This window comes from Haliotis cracherodii, unplaced genomic scaffold, assembly GCF_022045235.1.
Source record: "Haliotis cracherodii isolate W230 unplaced genomic scaffold, xgHalCrac1.p SCAF_9, whole genome shotgun sequence".
Lineage (NCBI taxonomy): Eukaryota > Metazoa > Mollusca > Gastropoda > Lepetellida > Haliotidae > Haliotis > Haliotis cracherodii.
Window position 1 is genome coordinate 13969877 of NW_027266343.1, and position 21770 is coordinate 13991646.

Sequence of the window (21770 nt, forward strand, 5' to 3'; positions counted from 1 at the left end):
AGAGCGTGACTGCATGATTGTTCACGAATATCCTCGCTGCGGCCTATCCTAATGAACAAACGATGAAATGCACATCTAAACTATCGTAGAGTCGACTCGATCCGTGCCAATGCTGACATTGACCGTCTCCAGCAATCTATGAATTTACCTTAGTGTCTGTTTGACGCATCTTTATTCACCTTTCAATGATCGGCCAGTTGATCAATGATGACGTACACATGTAACCGCCACACGTTCATTAACAATTTCGGAAATCTCTCCCGTCACGTTTATCGGTGTCTGCCATTTTGACGTCTTGTACTTGATGTAAATGTATTACGACGCGCTGTCATTGTGACTGACTTACTGAGGTAGTTCTTTACAGACCTTTCTCATCTAATGAGGATATGATTTGAACACAGGTGCTGCTTAAGATGTTTCTGAAGAGCAAGTTGTGCATCCATACGCCCATGTCACCTCTCTTTTTGAGGAACTATTTTACTCCGCGATATAGCTGGTTGTTGTATGGCTGTCAGTGTAAACATGAAGTCACACGTATGTATTGTGTTTAGATCTTGGCCTACATCGTTTGAGGTAAGAAATTGTGATGAAAAAATTATAAGAATTGACTTTCACTTTGTGTGAGATCATTGGAGTATGAACCTTCATAGAGTGAGGGCCAAACATTGTATGAACGTCGTCGCAAGCTCCGACGTTCATACAGTTTGGCCCTCACTCTATGAAGGTTCATACTCCAATGAACTCACACGAAGTGAAGGTCAATTCTTAAATGAACGTCAATTTCACAGTCATGTGACCAACCTCTCGTCCAATGGAAAAGACGTATATCGTGTAAACTTCAAATCAAAAAATTATCACTTGATATGTATCGACCTACTTGTTGGAGCGGTGTGTATATCACGGATCCTATACAATATGACACACAATATCCGATGCGTTGCATAAAGTACAGGTAGGACACATTTCTCAGTTGGCCCTTTCTTTAACTAGGGGTACAGGCTTTATTTTCCAAGCCTGAGCGCGTATTCAATATGGTAATAATTACAATGATTTGAGAATTGTACACATTCAAAAAGAAATTGTAGTTACTAGAGATCTAGTTAGTTAGGGTATTGTCGGTAAAGTGAAATTAAAGAAAAGTTTACAGAACTTTGAAACTTGGTGTCTGTCCATTATGGATCAATGCTCCCAAATGTTATGTATATTGCTTGATCATAATAATCTAGTTTGTCTAACTCGTATTACTTCTTGAGTAGAAAAAAAACAACCGATTTTGATATTACATTACATTCACGTTGGTGCATTTTCGGGTTTGCGGATCTTATGGATCAGTAATAAAACTCATTGGATTTAATTATTACTTACAAAACAAGTTCGTATAACGTTTGCAAACGTTTTTACATAAATATGGGACTAGGATTCACATGCCATCAGTCATGGACACTATATAGCGACCTCCATTTTCTTGTTAGGCTGAATGTCGTCTTGTCAATACTGCAGTGCCCCTTTAGTCTGTATTTTAGTATACTATTACTATTTGTATGATGTGTTCTAAATCCTCCAGTGAAATGTTCGATAGTCTGTGACAAACGAACAGTGCTGTAAAACCTTCGCGGTGATGTGTATCTAAAAATAGATGGGTATTCCCAACTATTAGTATTTATAGTACGGGTATTCCCCTTGCAAACCGGCTGCCGTTCCCAGTTTCACAAAGCAGCAACAAATTACAATGTATTTTATTGTAAATCCATTTGATTAGATGGATTTAAGCAGATATTGATTACTATATTTTTGTGTGCCCACTTTATGTTTCCGACTGGTTATCTGTGATACCTCTCATCAGTACACTATAGGTGACTTTGACAGGCAAATCGGGTTTGGTTTGGTTTGTTGTTTAACGCAGCACTCAGCAATATTCCAGCTGTGGTCTGTAAATAATCGAGTCTGGACCAGAGAATCCAGTGACTGATATCATGAGCATCGATCCACGCAATTGGGATCGATGACCTGCATCAACCAAGTCAGCGAGCCTGACCACCCGATCCCGTTAGTCGCCTCTTACGACAAGCATAGTCGCCTTTTATGGCAAGCATGGGTTGCTGAAGACCTATTCTACCCCGCGTCTTCACGGATACCAAAAAGATAAGAGATATTTTGGTATCATTTGGGTAGCATGACAAAGGCTCACCAACCTCTGCCACATCCATCAATGACATATCCTGAAATCCACTGGACCAATGATTCTGAAATTTCACATGCTTGTTCCCACCAGTGCTGAGCCCAGAATTTGTTCAAGAGGTTCAAATCCCTTTTCATTATGGCAACTGTGGCAGCCATATTGAAAAATAACTCCTATTTATTGCCATTATTGTTCAATATGTAATGAAAGTTATTGTATAAGCAGTTACATGTGATTTTGAGATTTTGACCTTGATTTGACCTTTATGTTTCAAAGATGCCTTTAAATTCTGTCAGAAGACATTTTTTCACTGTAAACATATTCTCCTCTGAATATGCCAGACACAGGAAGCTCAACTTTCGAATGTACTTTTCTTCTCATGGTGATATGATACTTTGTTGAAATCATGAGTAATTTAGGATCTTCAAGGATTTCAGTGTTGGTGTTTTGTTAATGATATGTCCAAATATGTCATAAAGAATTCTGAACTTATGTGTGCATGATCATGGCTATAAAACAATTCAAGTGCCTGTGAAAGAAATTCATCTTTGGTAGATTCAGACAAAGTTGCAAAATCAGGATTTCTTTCTTTTCTATCAGAATCTCTTGAAGCAAATTTTCGATGTGTGTCTCCATGGTAAGGTTGGAGTGTTTTAAACTTAAACAAACAATTAAGTTTTTCAAACAATTGAAATTGATAAAGCAGTTTTTGCAGATTAATAAACCATTGCTCAAATGTAGTTATTTGTTTTATCTCTATTAGTTAGTCATACACATTTATTTGAATATCAATATTAAATATGAATATCCTGTTATGGGCTGACCTATGCAGCATGACCTACTCCCACAAGAACACGTCCTTCGACACCCAGGAGGTCCTGCAAATACTGCATGAGCCAGACTGGACACGGGTCATCAGGCAGCCGCCGGTCAAGCCAAGGGCAGGAGATGTGTTCCTCTATCACTTCACAGAGGAAAGCAAGAAAGGTGAGATTCAAAGTTTTAGTAATTAATTGCATTTATGAATTTGTTGGATATACAACATACAACATGTTTTCTGTGAATATTAATCTAACAAATATAGAGATTACTAATTGATAAGGTTTTGTTTTCTGTGAATAGTAATCTAACAAATACAGACATCAATAATCAATAAGGTTTTGTTTTCTGTGAATAGTAATCAAACAAATACAGACATCACTAATCAATAAGGTTTTGTTTTCTGTGAATAGTAATCAAACATGACATTTTAGGGGTGAGGAGTTCGAAAATTTCCAAAACCCCTGGGTAACTCAGTCACTGCCTCCAACATTTAGTTTTTAGACCCTGCTGTCTTCATACAAATTTGTTGTTCAATCTACCACTGAAAATGGGAATATGTTTGGTTTGCTCCAGATTTGGGCCCAAATTTGGGACTCTGAGCAGGGCTAGATAATTTGCTGCATCTTGAATGAATGAATCATAATTTATTCATCTGTTAAAAAAACTAAAATTCCTAATACATTAATTTACCTGTCTACTTATTTCCAATAATGAAGGTTCCGTACATTCTGAATTTCATGAAAGAAGATAGAATCTTTGGTTTACTAGTGATGATGACACACAATGCAGTGATCATCAATTGCGTGGATCGATGCTCATGATGCCAATCACTGGATTGTCTGGTCCAGACTCGATTATTTACAGACCGCCATCATATAGCTGGAATATTGCTGAGTGCGGCGTTAAACAACAAACAACAACAACAACATATGCCAACCAGGGTCCTAAACATTCTTGTTTCCAACAGATGACTGGAAGTGTGACCAGTACCACTTTCACCATGATGGCACCAGGAAGCAACCCAAGAGGAACCCAAAGTTCAACAAGACATTTTTTGTCATCAGGACGAGTCATGGCAAAGACAGCCGGTTCAAGAAACATGCTTACATTCTGCTGGGAGATAGTGGCAATCTTGTTCTGTTCCAGTATCTGGGAGATCACTCTGTGGCAGAAGACTTGCCTCATGGGAACTCCAGGGACCCCGCTCAGATATACACGCGTCTATGTCCGTCCGTCATCAGAAGCATCAAGAATGTCTCAATCCGAGTAATAGAGACGTTCAAACAGATGGAAAAGGATGCTGGGACATCAGCAGCACCGATGATCAACAAGCCGCGATCATTAGAACAGATCAGGAACATCCGATTCCGAGAAAGACAGAAAAATAAATTGAAAGGAAAAGGAAAGAAAAAGAAAAAGAAGAAAATGTTGGTAAAAAGAAATGACAATGAGACAGAAGAGAAGACCCCATTACTTAAAGATGCAATAGGTGCTGACAATGAGAAGATATCAACGAGGGATGATTCAACAGATGTGCAGTCTCCGCACAACAGTGATGTTTCACCCAATACACAGAATAAGCTGCTGGAACTAGCTGATGTGTGTTCTAACAGGTATGTTGAAAACCAGACCACCGTGGAAGATCTGGAGGGTCAGGAGAATGGAAATGCTGACTCAGCACCCTTGGGCACACCGAAATCTACACACACGGATGCAGGTCAACATTGCACTGCTGACATGGATAACATGAAGGGTAAATACCCGGAACACGTTTCTGAAGACGATGTCATTCATTCAGCAGATGGAACTGGCCACTGGTCCACACAGGCAGGAGCTGCAGACTCTCCTTCAGGATGCGAGGACCCCTTGGACAGTGCTAATGTTGACACAGAACATACAACCGATCATACATACAGTTCTGCTACATATCTTCAAGATCAGAGCGTGTCTTCCAGCAGTCAAGCCAGTAACATCAGCATCGGCGAGAGAACCAGAACTCAGAATCACTCATCAATCTCGTCAAACAAAGATTTAGTCCCAGATTCTCCCTCTGAAAATTTACAAAGGGGGTGTAGTTTTCCCCTAACAAGCATTAACTCCTGCACATTGGAAGTTTTCATTCAAGATACCATAACCAGCGGGCAGTTACAAACAGTTCGAGACAAATTATTTGAGATTGAAAAAGAATGGCAGTGCTCTAGAGCCATTGCTAATACTGCCAATCAAATTGGAGCTTGTGAAATCGCTGTCCAGAATCATTTGCCCGTCAGTATCACAGAAACAAATCCCTCTTGCCCTTCTGTCATGACAGTACAAGCTGGAGGTAAATCTGATCAAGACTCTTCCTGTCAATTTTCTAACGTGACATCTGTACCTGACTCTGTAACATCATTCCTATCACAAGTCAAATCGGCATGGACTGCTCAATTCAACATGACAAGAAGCTTTCTGGGTAGCACAATGCATGGACAGTGTTTGTCGGAGATGCTACATGGTTCTCTCGACCTTCTCGCAGCAGTGCTTGTTGGAGCCTACAGCAGCTGCTGTAACCCTGTCTCACTACTGGAGACACTGTATTCACGCCCACACCACCTGGAGGAAATTACGCCTCTCCATGCAGAGGTAGACCCTGATGCTAAGTACAACATTGGAAACTACACTTTGTCGGGAAGGGACATCAATAGGCTTGAAGGTTCATCATGGTTAGACGACAGTGTAAGAAATCCCATCATTAACTCGTAATTCTTCTCTCTATGTACCTCTGAGCTTACACTTTATGTTAAGTACCGGGGTAAAAATCTTTTTGTTCACTATGAATTGTATTAAATTTTTTGATTGACAGTTCTTAGAAGTTGACTGATGACAAGGAGACCACAGACTTGCTTCACAATGACATAAGGATCTTTACGAAATGTTGCTATCATAGTATAATATAGAAATTGTTATCCATAAACGTTTGCCTACTTTATGAATTGTATTAATCTGGCGTTTTGAGTACTTTTATTATCCATTATGTGAAGACCAATATGCCATGTTATGTTTCAGGTCATTCATTCATATCTGCATCTCCTCACTGTGAAATATAAGCAGAAGTATGGCGGCAAGGTGTTTGTCTTGGAATGCTTCCTGGCCACGCTATGGGAGAACCACAATTACACAGAGTGGCTGTTCCAAAAGGTAGATGCTCGCTTCCATGTAAATAATTTCAACACTTTTCATATCAGTAGAAGTCCTTGTACAGATGGACCTGTTAATTCAGCTATTAACATTACTGCACGGTGTGATATGAGGAATAGCTCTGAGTTAAAGTGTTAAATATACAGGTGATCTAGCTTTGCATTGAAAAGACGGCATGTTTATCTCTCATTCTTTCATGATAAAATTAAGTTAGAACTCTTTAGTGTTAGCTCTATGGTGTCAAATGTTTTCAGTGGGTTCTTAATCTGAATTAAGGAAACACCAATGATTAAGCAAAGTTTGGTGCAGTGTTTGCTCAAACATATTTTTTTAATATCTTTAGCGTTTTCTTGCATATAAAATAGGCATTGCAAGTGTGTAGAACAGCAACTTTGTAAACCAACATGAAATCGGCATCCCTAAAGAACAGTAAGCAAAACTCTCAAGTTTCAGTTCTACCTCACACGTCAATATTACAACGTCACACCACTCATTGTTTAAACATTGCAGAAAACATCATGTCACAGTCGGCTACAGAAAAGCCCCACATTTCAAGCCGTCTCAGGTCCATTAAACTTGAAACACACGCTCTTATCTGATTTCTATCATGCTTTCTGCCCAAAATGAATTGCCACAAATACTTTGAATATTGTAGAAACCACAACTCTGCAGTTTCTAACCTGTAATGACATAAATGTTATAATCATTTAAAAACTATGAACAATGACTGAGAAAGAAGTTTTTTTCTATAAATATAAGCTTCTACAGTGTTCCAGCCATCTCATCGGCATTTTCAGTCAGAGGTGTTTATTATGATTTGATACCCCTGATTAACCAATCAGATTCAGAGTAATTTAAAAATTCATGGAAGAATTCATAGTGTAAACTGTTTTCCAAACCGACAACAGTCATAGATTATAATTGTCCATTGAATACCCTAACATTTAACCATTTGTGTTTTATCTCAAGGACTACTCCAAGTTTCTAACAATGTCTCACAAGTGCAACTTCAGATATGGAAAGAGCACACGTGAAGGGTTGACACTTTAACACGTTGATATACATTAAGAGTTGTTGCTTTCAGGAGCACCTGATTAACTATGACTGGATCATGATGCCGGTGTGCCGCAGCAGTCACTGGGTGTTGATGGCAGCCAACATCAAAGACAGAGCCATCAGTGTCATCGACTCCAGACCTTCAGTTCATCGTCAGACAAGCCTGGTACATCACTGGATGTAAGTAGGAAAGATATTGTCAGCTAGTGAGGCTCATCTGACATAAAGTCTAGTCATGGCCATGTAGTCAGCTGCTTGTGAGGTGTGCATCATGAGTCATCCGTTGTAAACATCTTCTTAAATATAACACTGGAGCAATGAAATTGAAACTTTACATACTTGTTCACACCAATGATGATATTCCAGTTGTTTCTAGAGGTTCGAATCCAAATTCAATATGGCCACTATGGCAGCCATATTTGAAAAGCTCTTTATGGCCATTACGTCATTTTGTCAAAATGGAATATCAATTGGTACATGTGTAGTAAGTAGTGATACAAACTTTTTATGGGTAATATTCATCCATTTTGTTTCAAAATGTCATGGGGGCGGTCGGGTAGCCTAATGGTTAAAGCGTTCGCTCGTCACGCCGAAGACCCGGGTTCGATTCCCGACATGGGTTCAATGTGTGAAGCCCATTTCTGGTATCCCCCGCCATGATATTGCTGGAATATTGCTAAAAGCGGCGTAAAACCATACTCACTCACTCACTCACTCAAAAGTCATGAAACTGTGGAACTGCACACACATTCTGTGTTTTGCAATATTTTATATTTTTACCTTCTTTTGATCATGCTCTCAAAAGGCATAGTTGCTTTGTAAACATCTCTTCTCCTGAAATTGCCAGACTGCTGACAGCAACTAACTTTCAACTTAATAATAAAGGCAGTGTCGTGGAAAGATCAATAATCTGACAATTGTTTGTTGTCATGTCACTTAAGCTGCGTAGTCATTTCTATGCACTGATGTCCTTTAGCATGAATCATTCCGTGGTCTTGTCAATATGTTTGAACATTTTTTTAAGAATTATGTGTCAGTTACCGGGTATATTAATCGAATGTACCCGGGATTGCAGCCATATGGCAATGCCCATGTATGAGACTTAACTCTAATGTTGACAACAGACTTCACTAACTGTATTGACTCATCAGGAAGTACATGCAGTGTCGCAGTGACCAGACAGGGGAGGATCTGTGTGTGTGGCAGGAGTCTCACTGTCCTGTCTTCCCACAAACGGACGGCAGCAGCTGTGGAGTGTTTGTTCTTATGGTAGGTAACGAGGGTCATTTAAGAATATTTTACAAATCATACGACCCTATTCTCACTTTCAGAATAGATATAATATTGTAAATAAAAGTGACAAAATCTTTTCCACAATCATAAGAAATATACAGTCCTTTGTACAATTCTGATTATGTCATGAGCATGCATTTATGAATCACTATCAAATGGTGATGATACCAGATGTTCACGAAGAGATGAGCGTATCCTGATCCACCAGTTGTGCCCATCACAAACACATGCAAAGGCATGTCAAATGTTCACCAATGAACATAAGATACAACACCATGAGGAATTGCATCAAGCTTCATTTCTGTCACTGAATCGTCAAATGTGGAAATGTTCCTCATATGTCTACCATTTAAAAAAATTGAAAGTTTTCATAAAACCTTGATCAAACAGCTTCGCAAGACAAACAACTTCGCAGGACACTCTTTGAAATCTTTGTAGAAAGGGCATGCTCAGTTGTACCTGAAAGTCTGACCATCATTGAACGATACCTGCAATTTTAGTTATACTGCTTAGCCAAATTCCCTTGTTTTGATTTTGTCAATTCCAGCAGAAATTCTGCATAAACACACAAATCAGCAAGAAGGCAAGCAGAATGACCATGAGGATAACTATATATAGGATTGCATATCCAGAGGAGAGGTGAAATGGGGTTTAAAGTCGCATTCAACATTTTGTATTTACATAGAAACTTGCATACATGTGCATGGCCGTGTGTGTGTCTGCTTGAACTATTTCTGACTTACACCAGTTCTACCACAATAGAGCCATGCCACAGTTTAGCGTGGATACCCGACTCAGACACATTATGCTGATTCTAAGCAGGCCAGTCCTTGGCCTAGTATCATCTTTTAACCTCTTTTGGTAGGGCATGGCCGGAGATTGAAATATTGACCTTCCACTCTCCAGGTAGAAAATCTATCCAATGTGGAAGACAATGTGGAATGGACATGTCTTCAGGTTTTTTACACATCAGTAAATTCACTTAAAATGATGCCTCCATGGTCTGGTGGATAGAGCATCTGTCTGGAAAGTGGAAAGTGTCCTGTTCACATGCTTGCATGTGACATAGATGATGTTCAAATCTCTTCATTATTTCAGTCTGCTGAGGCGTTGTTATCTGGAGTCCATCCGGCAGTAATGAGGAATTACCATGTTAATGGGTACAGACAATACATAAAGAGCAGACTCATGTCAGCTGTGCAGGTGGCTGAGGACATCGCCTTGATGGAAGATATGGAGAGAGCACCACCGACAGTTAGAGAAGTGGTGCAGGTGTCTGAGGACATCCACTTGGTGGAAGATATGGAGGGAGCACCACCGACAGCTGGAGAAGTGGTGCAGGTGTCTGAGGACATCCACTTGGTGGAAGATAAGGAGGGAGAACCACTTATAGCAGGAGAAGTGGAGCAGGTGTCTGAGGACATCCACTTGGTGGAAGATAAGGAGGGAGCACCACTTATAGCAGGAGAAGTGGTGCAGGTGTCTGAGGACATCTGCTTGGTGGAAGATATGGAGGGAGCACCACCGACAGCTGGAGAAGTGGTGCAGATGTCTGAGAACATCCGTTTGGTGGAAGATATGGAGGTTGCACCACCGACAGTTGGAGAAGTTTATCCAGTTGACAATGAGAGACAAGGCAGAAGACTTGCAACTGATAGGCAGCTGATCGAAGTATCTGTAGTGGCACCACCATCTACGACTGCACCGGTCTTATGTGCTGCCACTGATGTGGAGAGTATGACAGAAGAATTAAGGTCTGCATCTAAAGAGGAAACAACTTCTGAGAATGTAAAATCAAATGACTCACAAAGGTCATCGTCGAAGGATGTGATTGTTCTCGATACTGAGTCTGCACATGCTCAAGGAGCTGGCTCAGCTGATACACAATCTCCTCTGTTAGGTAAGTTTGATTTTATACAAAGCACACTTCAAATGCAGAAGTAGTCTGAATGATATGTGAATCACCTTCAGGTTTGTGGGTCTGGGAACTAAAGTACCCTCATCAAAAGAAAGTATACACAACGCCTCATCGATGATGACATCAATGGGCATGTGGTCTCTCTCCTGTTCTCTTGAGAAAGTCCTGGATTATTTGACCAGAGTGGGGCCTAGATTATTTGAGCTGAGTGGGGCCTGGCATTTCCCTTTTGCAACAGCATCCCTTGTGGCTGTCTTCTGAGAAAGGGAAAGACAACTGGGTGTTCAATTGTCCAAATCCTGCCGGACACCATGACGTCACTGCCTCCAATGTGGAGCCACTCGTTCACCTCCCCATCACCTGCATCCAGCCATCCAGATGGAACAAGCTCAACCTGTTCTCGTTGCTGAACAGTACACTTGACAATCATATTGTTTCGAGACCACTGTCTATTCGTGGATGTTGACAGGTCAAGGCCATTCTGTGGTGGGATATGCAGTTGCGCAAATGGCTGCCTTCCTGTAGGATTGTTCCTCAATCTGGTTGTGTCGCTGAAGTGTCTGGCAAATGGGCAGTTGGCTGAATCCGCGTGTTCTTGCAATATGGACATGTGTTGCCCATCAGTGACATTCCAAGACCGTCTTGCTCTGTTTTGCTGATAACTTTGGTATTTTCGTTGCATGCTTCTATATACTGTAAATCTTGAAATCAACGCGAGCGTGAATTAAATGCGAAAAATGCGAGTTGTCTTGGCTCGCATTATTAAACATCGCATTTATATCAACAATGAGACATTTTGGATAGCAGAAATACCAACTTAGACATACGTGGAAAACAAACAACTATGTTTTCCACATCACTGTTTATTGAGCAGCACTTGTAACTAGTATATAAACAATATCATTCAAACACTAATGACATCCTGTGAATTGTCACTGCTGGGGTCAAGACAAGAGTTCTACCTACTTATGTCATCACTGATCACACCTGCAAGTCCAGACAGACGCCATCCACGCAACACAGTGTCTTTGTTCTTTGCAACTGTGTTAAAGGCCGACACGTGCCAGTGTGCATGCATTGTTTTAGCAGAAGCACAGTACTCAGCGCTAATAAGCAGTTCTATTTGGTGTGTGATTGGATTAATGTAAGGTTGGATTAAGATGAGGATTCTGTAAACCTGACAGAGGACATTTTCTTTAGATAACATATCCACTGATGCTTGAGTGGAGGGGGGTGTCGCATTCATATTGAGTCGTATTTTTGGCAAGGGGCCAGCATTCCATTCTTTTGGAGATGCATTAATTTCATGATTTACAGTATTGGATCCAACTGCTTGATTTTTATACCCTCTATTTCATTGATCTTGTGCTATATTAAAATATCATGTTTTTTTACAAAGGTCGCAAAAATCATTTTTCTCAAAATGCACTTCTGACAGTCAGGCGATGTTGGGTGCATTTGGGCAGTCATTTTCAGTCTGAATTCAGTTTCCTTTAGCCAAGGTATAAGACTTATTCACAATCCAACAATGTCTATTTTCTTTTGATCATCAGCTTATTCAAAAAGATCCATCTATCATTAAATGCTTATATATCTATTTTTAGTAGGTTCATTGATATTTGATATGATGCCATCTTATTTTGGATAGCAAGATAATTAATTATTAACATTAATATCAAACAGTGTTTGTGGCTGGTAACTTTTCTGTCCATCTCCTCGACTGTCTGGCAGATAAATCTAAGACTTCAGTTTAATTATAACTCCTTGTATAGATTCTCAAACATATAGGTTGTTTGCATTATTTCAACTTTATCAAGATGAGATTTGTGGGCAGTAACTGCACCTGCCCGACTGCATTGTAAGGTTTTAAGATTATTTCAAACGCTGATATAATACTCTTCTTTCAGATCCTGAACTACAGCCATCAGCAGATCTGAAATCACAGTGCCAGATGTTATTTCAAAAACACAAGATCCATTTTGCGGCCCTTACAGTTGTTTGTCTGCAAGATGGAAAACTCAGCATGTCACATGTTGAAGAAGCATCTGAAAACCCGTTACTTAAAACCCACATGATGTGGGCAAGCACCTTGTCAGGAGCTGATAGCATTAAGCTGTTTAACATGTTTACTACATCGCTGCATCACATGAGAGGAAATCTACTGACGGAATCCGATGGGATATTTACACTTCAGAATATATGTGCAATTACAATTGTCACCGCCATACTGACAGATCATTCAGCAGATTACATGGACATCATCGATACGATGTTCCTGTACAGGCATGTCAGACTGCTGGACAAACACTCTGCTTCCTGTGGGAAGTTTGTCATCTGTTTGAGTAGATTCCAACAGAGGCTTTTGATGAAGAGATTTTCACATGAGATACTCCAGCATAGGTTTGCCTTCGTCCTGTCACATGAGGCATGTGGATCTGACTCATTTTGTGTTCGACTTTTGAAGGAAGTCCAGAGTGGGATAGAGGAGGATACTTTGAAAGCCTTGGTCCAGACATCTGACAGCTTACATGGTGGTTCATTCTCTCATTGGCTGTCAATAGGAAAGCACCTGGAACTGTATAGATCAGTGGCTGTGTTCCTGTCAGATAGCGACACTTGTGAATGTATGATAGGTTGTTGTCTGACAGGAAATGCTGCCCTCCTAGAGCTAATACTCCAAACGATGGATTCCGAGGTAGTGAATTCAGCCCTGCCAAAGTGTCGATATCTACCTGTTATCTCCGAGCCAAGTGACATAAAAATACTTGACACGCACCTGCTGCCTCCGCTTTATCTGGCTTGTTACTATGGCAACCGAACTATTGTTTCTATTTTAATTGAGCATAACTTTGACATCAACAAGCAGGTTTCAGGTGGCAAGGAAGATGGAAGAATACCAGCTGAATCCACACCAATCTCTGTGGCTTCACTCCAAGGACAAACAAGTACTGTGGAACTCCTGCTGAAGCATGGAGCCAACGTTGAAGTTGTTGATGTCAATTACAACACTCCTCTGCACATCGCGTGCAGTCAGAGACATAGAGACATTGTTACTACTTTGGTTGCAGCCTGTAGAGGAATTATGTCTGAGAGAAATATTGATGGGAACACTCCAATTCATTTAGTTTGTCAGACAGGAGACATTAATATTGTTGAAATTCTTTTGAATCTTGATTGTGATTGCTCTTTGTTGAACTATGGTAACTACCTACCACTTGATATAGCATGTGAACAAGGAGATGAAGGTGTGGTCAAGGCATTGCTACACAAGTGGGGTTACCCAGTACCATATGACGGATCCGACACACCCCTGCACAAAGCATGTCGAGCAGGCTTCCCACATATTGTACAGCTCCTTCTTATGTATGATGTGGAAAGATCAGTAAATGTGGATGCTGGACACCCACTGTTGATAGCTATACAACAGAACAGGCCTTGCATTGCAAGTATGTTGATGACAAAGAAGACATCCATGTTAGTGTTGGATGGTTATGGTAACACAGCTCTGTGGAGAGCCTGTGAAGGGGGACATGTGGAGATAGTGAAACTATTGGTGGAGAATGGGCTGGATGTATCACAGTCTGATTATTATGACACAGCTCTGTTGAGTGCCTGTAAAGGGGGACATGTTGAGATAGTGAAACTATTGGTGGAGAATGGGCTGGATGTATCACAGTCTGATTATGGTGACAGAGCTCTAGAGAGTGCCTGTGAAGGGGGACATGTGGAGATAGTGGAACTATTGTTGGAGAATGGGCTGGATGTATCACTGTCTGATGATTATGACACAGCTCTAGAGATTGCCTGTGAAGGGGGACATGTTGAGATAGTGAAACTATTGGTGGAGAATGGGCTGGATGTATCACATTATGGTTACACAGCTCTGTTGAGTGCCTGTAAAGGGGGACATGTTGAGATAGTGAAACTATTGGTGGAGAATGGGCTGGATGTATCACAGTCTGATTATGGTGACAGAGCTCTAGAGAGTGCCTGTGAAGGGGGACATGTGGAGATAGTGGAACTATTGTTGGAGAATGGGCTGGATGTATCACTGTCTGATGATTATGACACAGCTCTAGAGATTGCCTGTGAAGGGGGACATGTTGAGATAGTGAAACTATTGGTGGAGAATGGGCTGGATGTATCACTGTCTGATTATTATGACACAGCTCTAGAGATTGCCTGTAAAGGGGGACATGTGGAGATAGTGAAACTATTGGTGGAGAATGGGCTGGATGTATCACATTATGGTTACACAGCTCTGTGGGGGGCCTGTGAAGGGGGACATGTGGAGATAGTGAAACTATTGGTGGAGAAAGGGCTGGATGTATCACATGGTTGCACAGCTCTGTGGAGGGCCTGTGGAGGGGGACATGTTGAGATAGTGAAACTATTGGTGGAGAATGGGCTGGATGTATCACATTATGATGACACAGCTCTGTGGATGGCCTGTAAAGGGGGACATATGGAGATAGTGAAACTATTGTTGGAGAATGGGCTGGATGTATCACATTATGATGACACAGCTCTAGAGAGTGTCTGTAAAGGGGGACATATGGAGATAGTGAAACTATTGTTGGAGAATGGACTGGATGTATCACAGTCTGATTATTATGACACAGCTCTAGAGATTGCCTGTAAAGGGGGACATGTGGAGGTAGTGAAACTATTGGTGGAGAATGGGCTGGATGTATCACATTATGGTAACACAGCTCTGTTGAGTGCCTGTAAAGGGGGACATGTGGAGATAGTGAAACTATTGGTGGAGAAAGGGCTGGATGTATCACAGTCTGATTATTATGACACAGCTCTGTTGAGTGCCTGTAAAGGGGGACATGTGGAGATAGTGAAACTATTGGTGGAGAAAGGGCTGGATGTATCACAGTCTGATTATGGTGACAGAGCTCTGTGGATGGCCTGTAAAGGGGGACATGTGGAGATAGTGAAACTATTGGTGGAGAATGGGCTGGATGTATCACAGTCTGATTATGGTAACACAGCTCTAGAGAGTGCCTGTGAAGGGGGACATGTGGAGATAGTGAAACTATTGTTGGAGAATGGGCTGGATGTATCACAGTCTGATTATGGTATCCCAGCTCTACTTAGTGCCTGTGAAGGGGGACATGTGGAAATTGTGAAACTTTTATTGAAATTGTTGCTGAAGAAATGTGTGAATGTGTCCTTCACCAAAGTTCTGTTAAGAGTCTGCGCAAACAGACAAACTGATATATTTAGGTGTTTCGTCGACATAATGGAAACAGAACCACGACTGTGTGATGTATTTAGTCAACAGAACGAAGCTGGAAACACAGTTATACATCATTGTTGTGTTACAGGCAGCAGGGATGAAATATTGATGCTCCTGACTAAAGTCCCATTTTCTGTCTTCAACATGGTTAATGTTAATGGAGACACACCACTAGATCTAGCATTAAAACATGGCCATAAACACATCGTGAGAGATGTTATTACTGTAACAGAAATAAGTTCTGCAGCACCTAAACTGTTCAAAATGGCTATTAGACTTGGGGATGCACATACAGTAATGCTGTTGTCAAAGAGATCTGTTGGAAAAATAATTGGAAATAACTGGAACAAAGAGGAACTCATGAACCTTTTGAAGGATGTAGCTAGTAAAGGTAGTTATGCTATTTACCAGATTCTCAGCAACATGTTACAAAGCGCATTCAACACAAAAAAGTTGGAATCTTGGTGTCCATCAGTTCATATTTGTAAAGACCTTATTCAAAATGGGTGTTGTGTATCTGATGATGTTATGACAATGCTATTGGGCATGAAGAATGCTCTTCTGTTGGACATGTTAATAAATGTGGGATATTTGAGGACAAGCAATACCATTCACAGTACAAAAGCCATGGATATAGCATGTAAGCTAGGACTAGCAAATATTGTTGAAAAGATAGCCCTTTTTGGTGTTCCTGTCTGCCAGAATAATCCATGCCAAATGTTTTTGCATACAGCATGCAGGTATGGCCATGACAATATCACACATCTGCTCATCAACAAAGGTGCAGAGGTAAACCAAGCTGATGATAGTTTGAATACACCTTTGCACATAGCATGCAGAAATGGAAATATATCAAATATAAGAATTCTTTTAGAAGCCAGTGCACATGTGAATGCAAGAGACACCAATGGAGCCACACCCCTTCTGTTAGCATGTAAGTTGAGACACAGCAAGGTTGTCAAACTATTGATTGATGTTGGAGCAGATGTATCAACTTCAAATGATGCATGTGAAACATGTCTCCATTTGTGCTGTGAACGAGGAAAACTGTCTCTAGTTGAAATGCTTCTGGATGCAGGAGCACCTGTAGACAGCAAGGGACCCAATGACATAACCCCACTTTTGATAGCATCAAAGCATGGATATAGAGACATTGTAAAAACACTTGTGCGTCATGGTGCTAAAGTATCTAATATAGACATTAATGCCAATTCATGTCTTCATCACTTTTGCCGACTTGGTAAAACTGAAACAGTGAAATTTTTACTTGATGCTGGAGGTGATGCGTCTATTGCAAACAAGGAAGAAATGACATGTTTTCACATAGCATGCCTGATGAACCATCTGCAGCTTGTGGATATGCTGCAAGGATATGCACCAGCTATTACCTACAACCAAAGTCAACAATTCCAAATAATGTCAAAATCATGTAAACGTGGACAAGACTCAATTATTGACCTATTAGTAAAGAATGGATGGAATCCGTCCATTACAAATGGGATGAATGAAACACCTCTTCATATTGCCTGCAAATACCGACAGACTCTTGTACTAAGGGTTCTGTTGAAACACAATGCTAATGTTTTTGCAAAAAGAAATACAGGAGACATACCATTCACAAGTATCCTTGCTTGTCCTCGGATGTTCAAGGTGTTTTGTCAAGTGTACCCAGATGTATCCGTGTGTGATGATGAAAGGAACAGTGTTCTACACCATGCATGTATGAAAGGACTCCAAGAGTGTGTTAGTATTCTGAGTGAGAGGGGAGCAAGGGTAGACATTAAAAACAGCCTTGGCAATTACCCAGTTCATGTGGCTGCTGAAAACAATAATGCCCCCATCTTGAAAACTCTCTTGAAATATAATGCTGATATATCAGTCAAAGATAATGAAAATCAAACCCCTCTTCATTATGCTTGTGATGAGGGTCACACTGAATCTGTTTCTATGTTAATTGAAGCAGGAGCTGACATTGATGCCAGAGATTCACATTCATCAACACCTTTACACCTTGCTTGTAGAAATGGACATCTTCCTGTTGTACAGTTCCTGACAGAGAACAACGCAGATATCAACCATCTTGATAATCAACACAACTCTGGTCTTTGTATTGCCTGTGAGAACGGTCATGCAGACATTGCATCATATTTGTTTGGAAAGGGTGTTTCAATTCACATCAAGGGACATCGTGGAAACACACCACTCCACAGAGCATGCTCCCAGGGACATGCCACTATTGTAGAACAGTTGCTTTTAAATGGGGCAGATCCACTAGTAGAAAACACAAATGGAAATATTCCTTTGTATCATGCTGTCCTCTGGGGCCATGTTAAAGTTATAAGGGTACTTCTCGATAAATGTCTGCCATTGTTTCAGCTACATGTCAAAGGTCACAGATTTCTTAAAGTAGCGTGTGCACGAGGTCATCTTGACATAATACAAGACCTCCTTGATCATGGTGCAGGTGCGTCACTTCAACACTGTGACATGAGGCCACTAGTGAATGCTTCACTGAAGACTAACAGACTTGAGTGTCTTATCAAGATAGTGAAAAATGTCCTTGATATTGCAGATGTTAACGGGAAAACCATCCTCCATATCCTGTGTGAATCTAACAATACTCACCTGGACTGGATTAAGAAGGTTGTTGAATGTGGGTCAAATGTGTGCCCACCTAGCTCAAAGGATGGGAAATTGCCCCAACATATATGCAGTGAAAATGGGAGAGAGGACATCCTGCACTTTATACTTGACAAGGATGGTGACAAACTTGCTAAAGACAATGCTGGTTGGACTGTACTTCACTATGCCTGTGTGAATGGGAACTTTGTCCTTGCAGAATGGCTGATTAAGGATGGATTTGATATAAATATTCAAGACAACTCTGGAAATTCCCCACTGGATTTGGCAATATTGAATAGCAGATATGAAATAACTTGTCTTTTTGATCTTTCATATATATGTACACAACATAATGCACATTTAAACAGTCACTCAGTCAGGCACATCTGTTGTGAAAATCAGGTAGAATTTTTGTCATTATGCCTCAAATGCAGGGTAAAGTTTAACTGCGACCTGACAGGTAACAGCCTCCTCCATGTAGCATGTGATGAAGGAAGAGCAGAGATTGTTCAACTGCTCACATCAGCTGGATGGTTTCCATGTGAGACAAATACAATAGGAGAGACCCCGGTACACTTAGGATGTGGAGATCCAAACATTTTGTCTGTTATATTCAACACAGTTCTAGACAGGCAATTTTCCAAGAAGATGATGATGACTCAAGACATGGATGGCAATACACCTTTACATGTTGCTACATATGAAAGGTGTTCTGAAAATGTGGCATTGCTGCTGGAAAGAGGGGCAGATGTAAACATTGTAAACATGCACAAGCAAACAGTCTTGCATTTGGCATGCCAGTGTGGGGATGAAAATATAGTAGCTTTGTTTCTATCAGCGAAAGCAGATATATGTGCACTAGATGCACACGGTGACACACCATTGCATACTTCTTGCCAAGAAGGACACATCAATGTCCTTAAACTTCTCTTACTTCATGGAGGTATGTTAGACTGTGTAAACAAACAAGGACAAACAGTCCTTCACATTGCATCCGCTTCTGGTCAACCAAGTCTTCCTGACATTTTGGAAGTGGTTGCTGATAAAGATGCTTTGAAACGAGCACTTTGTGTCAAAGACTGGGAAGGAAACACACCTATACATGTTGCTGCAGGTGTAAACTGGTCAGAAGATATGAATCATCTTGTAAAGGTTGCAGATGTTAGTATGCGGAACAACGTCAATCAAACTGCTCTACACATAGCATGTACAGAAGGAAACAAGGCAGCTGTTCACTGTCTCCTCCGGGCTGGATCAAACGTAGCTGAAACAGACCTCAGAGGGGACACACCACTCCATATTGTGTGTCACAATGGATGTCTTGATGTGGTAAAGATGGTCATTCAACATGGAGGTGACACTGAGGTTGTTAACAAGGCAGGGAGAACACCACTGCATGAAGCAGCCTTCTGTGGACATGTGGACGTAGTGAAATATCTAAGTGAATGTGGTTGTGATATTAAGGCACTAGATAATACAGGAAATAGTGTTCTGCATCTGGCATGTAAATCTGGAAGCTCTGGCACAGTGGAAATGTGTCTTGCTGAAAAGGTTAAACCAAACATATATGGCAACACCCCTCTCCATGTTGCTGCCGGGTCTAGCAACAAAGATGTGGTAACAATGATTCTATTGAAAGGATATGATGTGAATGCTGCCAACAAGCATGGAGAAACACCGCTTTTCTTTGCCTGTTATCATGGAAGGACTATCACAGCTACAGAATTACTCCGATCTGGGGCTGAGATGGATGTTTCTAACACTGAAGGATACACACCTTTACACGTGGCCAGTCTGATGGGACATCTGGACACAGTGCTTCTTCTTCTGGCATTCAAACCTAATCTTAAAGTGAGATCATGCAGTGGGAGCACCCCACTTCACCTTGCTTGCCAAGGTGGGTCTGTAGGTGCAGCTGATGCTTTACTGAAGGCTGGAGCTAGAGTTGACTCGGTTGACAGGGATCTTAACACCCCACTACATATTGCCTCAGACAACAGCAGTGAAGACATGATCAGCCTGCTGGCAAGGTGGGATGTCAGCGCAGGTCCAAAGAATGTATTAGGTGACACACCTCTTCATGTGGTCTGTAAAAGAGGATTTGAACACATGATCATCAGTGTCTTAAAACTAACATGTGACATCCTAAATGAAAACAAGGAAGGCAAAACACCATTGCAATTAGTGTGTGAAAAAGGGTATACACATATTTTAGAAATTCTTCTACACAGACTTTGGGTATGTCAGAACCTCAAACAACCAAATCTTCAGAAAGATTTGACCAAGTGTAACCATAAGCTTTACTTCAGCAGATATCTTCATATGGCCTGTGAAGGAAAACACTGTGGCATTGTCAAACACCTACTACAACACAATGCTGATGTGAATCATAAGAACAAGACAGGGGACACACCTTTAGTAACAGCATGTAGAGTAGAAGCTCCTCACATTGTGAAATTGTTGGTGGAGTGCGGAGCTGATATACTGTTCCAAGACAAAGATGGACTGTCTCCACTACACATCACCTGCAGAAAGGGCAACAAAGATATTTTCAATGTACTTTTGGAAAAAGGAGCAAATTTGGGAGTAACAGATAAGCATGGACGTTCACCATTGTTTGAAGCTGTTGAGAATGCACATTTAGAAATTGTGTCATTGTTGATAGCACTGGGTGCAAATGTGCGTCTTCAAAACAGATACTACCGCACACCACTCCATGAAGCTTGTTGGGAGGGACATACAGAGTGTGTAAGGATGCTCATGAGAGCAGGAGCGGAGTTAGATGTTCCAAATCGCTATGGCAACACGCCCCTCCACAATGCATGCATGCAAGGGCACAGGGAGGTAGTGGATGTTCTGCTTCAGGGTGGAGCTGAAGTCTCACCAGTGAACAAGAGGAACATGACCCCACTTCACTACGCATGTCTCTTGGGACTGGCTGGCACTGTAGATCTCCTTGTCAAGGCAGGGGCAGATGGTAATGTCACAGACTCAAAAGGCAGGACCCCTGTGGACATGTGCTCAAGACAGGACCTTGTGGTCATCTTGACAAATAGGTAAACAATAAGTCTGCATTATGCATATCATTCCTTTAAAAATGGTATATGTGTACAGTCAAACTAAGTGGGTACTCTATCCAGTTTAAACAATTTAATAGTTATGATTATATTCCTCAAACATGTGGTATATAGGGTGGAATGAGATAGTTTCAATTCTTTCAGTATTATATTTTAATGATTATGGATTTTATCCCGATGACGTGTATCATTGATCATAATACTGATCACTGGATTAGTCTTGTCAAGACTTGACTGTTTACACCCTGCCATATTATTGCTGAGTGTGGCGCTAGGCAACAAACAAACACTTCTTTGTGATGTGGTGTGAGTGTTAGGTGCCACCAGGACATGCTTACCATTTTCACGAACACCTGGTGCCATAACTGATAGCATTGA

General features: G+C 41.0%; 1 protein-coding gene across 1 annotated transcript in view; it reads left to right on the forward strand.

Moving 5' to 3' along the window:
• Positions 1 to 906: 906 nt before the first annotated feature.
• LOC139452713 (uncharacterized) overlaps positions 907 to 21770 on the forward strand; it is a 29654-nt gene continuing 8790 nt past the window's right edge. Inside the window, exons 1-8 of the mRNA XM_071234283.1 lie at positions 907 to 952; positions 3012 to 3166; positions 3969 to 5716; positions 6047 to 6178; positions 7263 to 7414; positions 8386 to 8503; positions 9626 to 10427; positions 12353 to 21371. Of these exons, the coding sequence (XP_071090384.1) occupies positions 933 to 952; positions 3012 to 3166; positions 3969 to 5716; positions 6047 to 6178; positions 7263 to 7414; positions 8386 to 8503; positions 9626 to 10427; positions 12353 to 21371 (12146 nt within the window). The 5' untranslated portion in view covers positions 907 to 932. The remainder of the gene's footprint in view (positions 953 to 3011; positions 3167 to 3968; positions 5717 to 6046; positions 6179 to 7262; positions 7415 to 8385; positions 8504 to 9625; positions 10428 to 12352; positions 21372 to 21770) is intronic.